At 57.4% G+C, this 8,415-nt stretch overlaps 1 protein-coding gene across 1 annotated transcript; it reads left to right on the top strand.

Moving 5' to 3' along the window:
- The first annotated feature begins 616 nt into the window (after positions 1-616).
- HPD (4-hydroxyphenylpyruvate dioxygenase) lies at positions 617-8,388 on the top strand. The gene is made up of 14 exons (XM_081122604.1): positions 617-813; positions 932-958; positions 1,879-1,941; positions 2,291-2,395; positions 2,817-2,859; positions 3,031-3,113; positions 3,977-4,066; positions 5,161-5,264; positions 5,638-5,715; positions 6,064-6,226; positions 6,327-6,398; positions 6,824-6,946; positions 7,836-7,952; positions 8,042-8,388. Exons 1-14 carry the CDS (start codon positions 811-813, stop codon positions 8,150-8,152), a joined length of 1,182 nt encoding a protein of 393 aa, XP_080978730.1. The 5' UTR covers positions 617-810; the 3' UTR covers positions 8,153-8,388.
- The last annotated feature ends 27 nt before the right edge of the window (positions 8,389-8,415 follow it).

The following is an 8,415-nucleotide window of genomic DNA, read 5'->3' as shown; positions in this document are numbered from 1 at the left end:
AACCTGGGCCAGGGGCAGAGCCATAAACTCTGTCCCCAAACTCAGGCTATGGCAACACCAAGCCCCACTCCATTCTCCATCAGCCACACAGACCCCAAAGAAACATAATCAATCATAACCAACATCAACAAAGGCCTTACTGTGCACCAGGTTCCACTGCAGAAGACTTAAGCTTTATTAATCTCATTTCATCCCCACCACACTGTTATGGCTCACATTTCAAAGATGGGGAGGCTGAGGCTCAGAGGGGTTGGTGACTTTCCCCAGTCACGTAGGATGTAGCAGCCCCAGGATTTGAACCCCACACCTGTGCCCCTAACCACGATGGAATACAATGGAATGCAACCTTCTTACCCCAAATTGAACCACACGCTTGCCCTGCAAACGGGGCTTCAAGACCAGTCCCTAATCCCCCCTCAAATTCTCCCTGAAAATGAGAATTCGGGAGCCACTGCTGCAATCCAGGTGGCCTTGGCTTCTGAGCTTTGAATTCTGGAGGGCAGAGATCACAGTCCAAGCCTGTTCTCCTAGAAAGAATGTGCCTTTGGCTTCTTGCTCTGGCCACTGCCTAGTGGACCTGAGCCAGTTACTCCCCCTCTCTGGACCCGGTTGAGTTGCCTCGTCCAGTGAGGCCACAGCTGGATCAGAGGCACCCAGGCCTAGGAGCTTCCAGGGTTGGGACCAGCTCCCACCCCCAGGAGGGCCAGGAGGCCAGAGGCGGGACCTACTGGGTGTTAAATACTTCTGCCCTGAGCTCCTCCCGGCCTCTTGTCCCAGTCTTCACGGCAGGAAGCGTGACCAAGATCAGCCATGGTAAGTGCCCGCCTAGGGCCATGGCAGCCTCCCTAGGGTGGTCCGACCTGCAGGGAGACGTCCAGGAACACCGGGTGGCTGACTTTCCAAGGCTTACTGTCCTTTTTTTCCTTCTTAGACGAGTTACAGCAACAAAGGAGAGAAGGTAAGCAGGATGGGACGTGTGGGTCCCGGCCCCGGGGGGACTGGGTATCAGCAAAAGTCACAAGAGGAATAAGGCCCTGGCCAGTGTGGTTCGGTGGTGACCGCGTCGGCCTGCGCACCAAAGGGTAGATTCCCGGTCAAGGGCAGGCACCTGGGTTGCAGGTTCAATGCCTGGCCCAGGTCGGGGCACGTGCAGGAGGCTGTCAATCGATGTGTTTCTCTCACATCGATGTTTCTCTGTCTCTCTGCTCTCTCTCTCTCCCTGACTCCCACTCTTTAAAAATCAATGGAGCCTGACCAGGCTTGGCTCAGCGGTTGAGCATTGACCTAGGATCCAGGAGATCGAGGTTCGATTCCCGGTCAGGGCACGTGCCCGGGTTGAGGGCTCGATCCCCAGTTGGGGGCCTGCAGGAGGCAGCCGGTCAATGACTCTCATCATTGATGTTTCTATCTCTCTCTCTCCCTCTCCCTTCCTCTCTCTGGAATCAATAAAGACATATTAAAAATCAATGAAAAAATATCCTTGGATGAAAATTAACAAAAAAAAGAGGACTAGTACAGCGGGTTTGTAATGCCTAATGTACTCAAGGTCACCTCTGGCCTCCAGACTTCGCTGGACTCAACCTCGCCCTCCTAGGAAAAATGCTTATCTCCTTAAATTCCTGCCAATCTCTTAATCCTGTCTGGAAGTTCTTTCTAAAGTCCAACTGAAATCCGTGTTGCTATAGCACCAGGCTGTTTCCCTCTGGGAAACCTGGCCAGGCCTCCTGAGGGGGCTTCCCCAGCCTGGCCCCCCAGGAGCTCAAGCTCTACATGAGAAATCTGTTTTGCAGCTAAGCAAGGCTGTGGGGGGCAAGGAGGGGGAGAGACAAGGGAGGTGGCCCACGTCCAGGGACTCAGCCTCACCCCCTCTCTCCTCAGCCCGAGAGAGGCCGATTCCTCCACTTCCACTCCGTGACCTTCTGGGTTGGCAACGCCAAGCAGGTAGAGGCCAGGGCGAGGGCCGGGATGGGCAGAGGGCGGGCAAGAGGGCCTCGTGGACCAGGCAGGGTCCAGCCGAGTCTGCGATTGGCCCCCGGGAGGGGAGGATCGGGCCAGTGTTGGGACGGGCCCAGGAAGGACAGACACTCTGGGTCCTATTTGCACAATCAGGGCTGGACCCCAGCGGGAATCTTATCTGGCATCAGGAGGGGTCAGAGTGCAGCCTTTCTCCCCCGGAGGGACTCTGACCTGGGGTGATGGGGCAGACAAGCTGAGGGGCACTGGGAGGTCTCACGGAGCCCCCCCAGGCTGGCCCCTCGGCCCTCACGAACCAGTCGCCACTCTGATCCAGGCCGCGTCCTTCTACTGCAGCAGGATGGGTTTTAAACCGCTAGCCTACAAGGGCCTGGAGACCGGTTCCAGGGAGGTGGTCAGCCACGTGGTCAAACAAGGGCAGGTGAGTCCCCACCCAGGACTGCCACTCGCCCAGGACGCCTGTCCCCCTCTTCCTGCTGGTCTCTGAGCCCCTGACTCTGGAGCTGCAGCTGGGTGAGGCAGACCAGTAGGCCCTTTCTCCAGGCTGACCCGGGCCTCTGGTGCTGGCCTCACAGATGTTCAGGAACAGCTGGCAGAGGCCTCAGTGTCCCTGGCCCGAGACCTGGCTCAGCAGCTGTCTCAGGCCCCAGGGGTGGCTGGCACGCGAGAAGCACCAATCCCTCAGGGCCAGGGGAGACACTAAGGCAGAGCAGGGACTGCAACCCAGCGCCAGGGATCCTGCCGGGGCTGGGAGGGCTAATCCCTTTGTCCCTACCAGGGTGCCAGGGAGGAGGGGGTGGGGACACACCTGCCCACACACCCCCTTCTCCTCCGTGTCTTAGATCGTGTTTGTTTTCTCCTCGGCTCTCAACCCCTGGAACAAAGGTGAGGGGGCCCGGAGGGGTTCGAGGTGCCAGGGGGTGGAGACTTGATCTTGTGGGTGGGCTCAGGGACACTGGGGCAGATCGGGGTTCAGGGGAGAGAGCCCAGCAGGCCGGGAGTACAGGTGAGGGGGCCATGACTCCAGTGCCACCCCCACCGCTCTGCTGAGCACAGAGATGGGCGATCACCTGGTGAAACACGGCGACGGAGTGAAGGACATCGCGTTCGAGGTGGAAGACTGTGACTACATTGTGCAGGTGAGGCCAGACCTGGGCTGGCGCCGAGACGCGGTGACAAGGCCCAGCCCGCCCTCTGTCCGCCACGGGGACCCCCATCAGTCGGGGCTGGAGGGAACACCTGTTGAGTTCGTGACCCCTGCCCCAACTGTGTGTCCTCTCTCTGGGCCTCAGTTTCCACAGCTATAAAATGGGCATAACCACAGCACCTACTCACTGAGCTCTCACAGGGAGGCAGTGATTCCTCATCACCATTTCTTGAGCACGACTCTGGACCTCACTGTACTCGGGAGGCCATTGAGAGGTCCAGAGCACTAGATTCCAGGGGCAAGCTGCCTGGGCCTCAGTCTCATCAGCTGTGTGACCTTGGGCAAATGGCTTAACTTTTCTGTGCCTTGGTTTCCTCGCCTATAAAATGGAGACAATCACAACACTTTTCGTATAATGTTGCCTCGCCGGCGACAAGCACAGACATGCAGTAAGACACACATACATGAATTATGCGTGTAAGGCACTTGGCAGAGAGTCTGACACATAGTAGGTGCTCAGTTAATGCCTGCTCATAGTCTTCTTATGGAACCACTCTTTTTACAAATGGGGAAACTGAGGACTGGAGACGGGGAAGGGCCACAGAGTGAGTTAGAAGAGGCAGGACAGGCCCCCACCCCCACTGGGTTTGTCTCCCATAAACTCAACTCTGGGCCTCAGTTTCCCAATCTGTCAAATGAGCATGAGGCATGGGTATCAGGGGCAATAGCAGAAGCTGGCTGGGGTGCCTGCCTGGGCCTGGACCACACACAGCACAGGAGATCCAGCAGGAGCAGGCGGCAAGGGCTCCCCGCGGGTCCAGCCCTTACCACCTCCCCCACCCATCTCCCCTGCAGAGAGCCCGGGAGCGGGGCGCCAAAATCATCCGGGAGCCCTGGGTGGAGCAAGATAAGTTTGGGAAGGTGAAGTTCGCTGTGCTGCAGACGGTGAGTAAACTTCGGTGCCCCCACCCTCCTGCACGTAGTATCCACTGAGATGTCGGGGTCTCCCTCCCCCAAGACTCCTTATGTCAGCCCCCCCCCTGCGCCCCAGGTTCCAAACCACAGACTTCTCCCTCGAGGCTGATCACCTGTAAGGCCTGGCCATGGTGGGGAGGCTGATGAGAGCTACCTGCCACCCCCCACCCCACCCCGGGGCTTCCCTTCCTCCCCAGGGGGGTGACATCATGGGGATGTGGGCTTCAGGCAGGGACTTTGAAGAAAGTAGAGGGAGCGGGTCTGGGGAAGCCCCACCGCCCGCCCACTAGCTGTGTGACTTTGGGCAAGTCACTTCACCTCTCTGTGCCTACATTTAAATGAGCAGGGACTGGGGCTGGACCCCCTGTGTGATCTGAGGCGCACTGCTTAACCTTCGCGTGCCTCAGTTTCTTCAGCTGTAACCCTCCTGGGGTTAAAGGTCGAATGAGATCACTACAAGCGTGCCGGGCATAGTAGACACTCGGGCAAAGGTTGCCAAGTGTGTTTCACACCTGTGTGATAGTCGTGCAGAGACAACCACAAGTCCTACCTTCTCAAGGTTAAATACGGCTTAAAAATGGCTGAAATTAAAAAAAAAATTTAAAAAAAATGGCTAAGATTGAGCCCTGCTGGTGTGGCTCAGCGGGTGAGCATTGACCCCTGAACCTGGAGATCACGGTTCGATTCCCGGTCAGGGCACAGGCCCGGGTTGCGGGCTCAATCTTCAGTAGGGGACGTGCAGGAGGCAGACGATCGATGATTCTGTCTTATCATTGATGTTTCTGTCTCTCTCTCCCTCTCCCTTCCTCTCTCTAAAATCAATAAAAACATATTTAAAAAAAAAAAAAGATTGAAAGAGCCCTTCGGTACAGTTTGATCCAAACTAGAACCTCTGGCCCTGTGCGGCGGACAAACTAGACGGTCAAAGAAATGCCCAAATAACAGATTGCAATTCATTTCAGAAAGGGGAAGGGACTTGCCCAAGGTCACCCAGCGAGTTAGGGTCAGTCCTGGGTTCGGGGGATGGGAGCTCGGGGCCCAGCCAGGCTGTTTTCCGCCTGTAGTATGGGGACACGACACACACCCTGGTGGAGAAGATGAACTACACCGGCTTCTTCTTGCCTGGATTCGAGCCCATGGCAAAAGTGGACCCCGCGCTGTCCAAGCTGTGAGTGCTCCTTGGGCGGGGGGGGGGGCAGTGCTCCTCTCCTCTGGGCTGCTCTGCAGGGGTGAAGCTTTGCGAGTCTGCTGGGGGAGCTCCTGAGGGTCCCAGGGTGGCTTGGAGAGGCGGCACAGAGGCTAAGAACATAGGCCCTGGGACCAGACTGCTGGGTCCAAACCCCAGCTCTGTTACTTCGCGGCTACTTAACCTTGGCCAGGTGCTTTGTTTCTCCGCACCTAAGTCTCTTCATCTGTGAAATGGGTCTAGTCGGGGCTACTTAACAATGAGCTATTATTGTTATTGCTATTGAGGGGCCAGTGGGAAGGAGGATCGATTTAGGGAGTAACTTTCTCACCCCTTAACCGAATCCCTCTCCCAGACCCCAGAGCAACCTCGAGGTCATCGACCACATCGTGGGAAACCAGCCTGATCAGGAGATGCTGTCTGCCTCGGAATGGTGAGTCCCTGGCCCAGGCCCTCCCGGCAAAGGCTCACCACCCGGTTCTTCTTGTCCCGGGGCGCCACAGTGGGAAACAGGGCACCAGGGGGTAGGAAGTCAGCTTGAGGCCCCCCATTCACCTGTTCCCTATAAAATTGTCCCCATGGAGACCAGAGGATTTAAGGTCCAAAGCGACCCACAGGTGGGGGCTGGGAGGAAGACTGTCACCACCCAAACAGCACCCTTGTGCAAATTAGAAGCAAGTTCGGTTCGCCTTTGGAGCCTGCTCAGGAGACAATTCTGGAAGGTGGAAGAGGGGCCCGGGGCCCGTCCCAGCGCCAACGTGCCCTCCCGGCCACCCCACAGGTACCTGAATAACCTGCAGTTCCACCGCTTCTGGTCCGTGGATGACACGCAGGTGCACACGGAGTATAGCTCCCTGCGCTCCATCGTGGTGGCCAATTACGAGGAATCCATCAAGATGCCCATCAACGAGCCCGCGCCAGGCAGGAAGAAGTCGCAGATCCAGGTGGGGCCGTCCTGGGCAAGAAGGAAGCAGGGGGGAGGTTTGAGGGCTCTCGCGGTGACCGGGCCAATGACGGGGGTGTGTCCTTGCTGCCTTCCCGCAGGAATACGTGGACTATAACGGGGGCGCTGGGGTCCAGCACATCGCTCTCAAGACCCAAGACATCATCACAGCGGTTAGAAGCCCATCCCTGGCCCTGACTCGCCTTCCACTCAGCTCCAGAGCCAACCTCTGCAAAATGGGAGGGGGGTGGCACTCTGGTTATGATGTTGAGAATAGATACTTAGTCTCTCAGTGCCTCAGTTTCACCCAGCTATGCAATGGGGATAATATCATCCCAACGCCTCAGAAGGTCACTACAAGGACATAACAAGGCAACACATAGAAAGAGCTTGAGACAGGCAGTTTGGGGGAGCATCCCATAAATGTTACTGATGGCCCACGAGGCCCCGAGGAGGCAGGGGATGAGCTCACAGCACACCTCAGCAGTTTGGGGGAGCTAGGATAGGGACCCTGCCTCCTCCTGGCCCAGCACCCCCACCTGGCTAGGGGTGCTGAGCATGGACAGAGGAGGCCAACCGTGACCCTGCTCTCAAACAGATTCGCCACTTGCGAGAGAGAGGCATGGAATTCCTGGATGTCCCATCCACGTACTACAAGCAACTTCGAGAGAAGCTCAAGTTGGCCAAGATCCGGGTGAAGGAGAGCATCGATACCCTGGAGGTGAGGCTACAGCAGGCTCCTCGGTCAGCTGGCAGAGTGCGCGGAGTTCCAACCTGCTGCACACATTTTGTCCAAAGGCCTCCCCTGCAGCAGGCACCGGGACTCAGAGGGGAAACAGACCAGTATGTGATCTTTTGTGCCTGGCTTCTTTCACTCAGCGTCATGTTTGCAAGGTTCATCCACGCTGTGGCATGTATCAACGGTCCGTCCCTTTTTAGGGCTGAGTAATATTCCATTTTGCTGATCCATGTATTAGCTGATGACTCTTTGGGTTGTTTCTACTTTTTGGCTGCTATGAGTAATGCTGCTATGGTCATTTGTGTACAAGTTCCAATTTCCACTGGAGAGTTTTAAGCAGGGAATGGCATGATCTGATTTTTATTTTATTTTAATATGTCTGTATTCATTTCAGAGAGAGGAAGGGAGAGGGAGAGATAGAAGCGTCAGTGATGAGTCATTGACCAGCTGCCTCCTGCACGCCCCCTGCTGGGGACCGGGCCTGAATCCCCCGCATGTGCCCTGACCGGGAATCCAACCGAGATCTCCTGGATCCTAGGTTGATGCTCAACCGCTGAGCCACGCCGGCGGGGCAGCGTGACCTGATTTTTATAAGATCCCTCTGTGTCTGTGGGGAAGATGGATTGTAAAGAGGCAAGAGCAGAAAAGCAGGGAGACCTCTGTGGAGGCTACTAGGGTGATGCAGGTGTATGGTGATAGGACAATTTGGGGATCTGTTTTGAGCTGCCTGGAACTGCTGGAGAAACAGGTCTTCCCTTGGCCCAGGGGGCGCAGGAGCCCCTTCCTATGGACTTTCTAAGGATCCCACGGTGCCAGGCTAGAGGGGCGGGTCGGCCTCCCCCTAACGCAGCCCCCCTTGTCTCCCACCTAGGAGCTGAAAATCCTGGTGGACTACGACGAGAAAGGCTACCTCCTGCAGATCTTCACCAAGCCCATGCAGGACCGGCCCACGCTCTTCCTGGAGGTCATTCAGCGCCACAACCACCAGGTGGGTGCCACCTGCCCCAGCGTGCAGGTGGGTAACCTGGTTGGCCCTCTTGGACGCGCCAACCACTCATCTCCTCTTTCCTGCTGCAGGGTTTTGGAGCCGGCAACTTCAACGCCCTGTTCAAGGCTTTCGAGGAGGAGCAGAACTTGCGGGGCAACCTCACAGACATGGAGACCAACGGAGTGGTGCGGGGCATGTAGGCCCCGCGAGCCCCGCCCCGCGAGCCGAGGCCCCGCCCACCCGAGGACACGGTGGCCACGCCCCCTAGTTCTGGAACACGCCCACCTCACAGGCGCTGAACAGCAAGCCCTTCTTATTGGCCATTCCCTTTAGGCCCCGCCCACCAGCCGGCCCGGGACCCCGCCCCCAAGGTCCCGCCCACCCCTGACCACGCCCTCGCCTGCGGTCCTCGGGAATAAAGCGGAGCAGGGTCCCACGCCGTGTCTGGTGTCTGTGCGGGCCT

Source organism: Miniopterus schreibersii (assembly GCF_964146895.1).
Source record: "Miniopterus schreibersii genome assembly, chromosome: 20".
NCBI classification, from domain to species: Eukaryota; Metazoa; Chordata; class Mammalia; order Chiroptera; family Miniopteridae; genus Miniopterus; species Miniopterus schreibersii.
This window is presented reverse-complemented; position numbering and strand designations above follow the sequence as displayed.

Coding starts and splice junctions, on each gene's coding strand:
- HPD (XM_081122604.1), top strand. Junction 1,942..2,290: donor GGGTTGGCAACGCCAAGCAG/GTAGAGGCCAGG, acceptor ACTCTGATCCAG/GCCGCGTCCTTCTACTGCAG. Junction 6,399..6,823: donor CCCAAGACATCATCACAGCG/GTTAGAAGCCCA, acceptor GCTCTCAAACAG/ATTCGCCACTTGCGAGAGAG.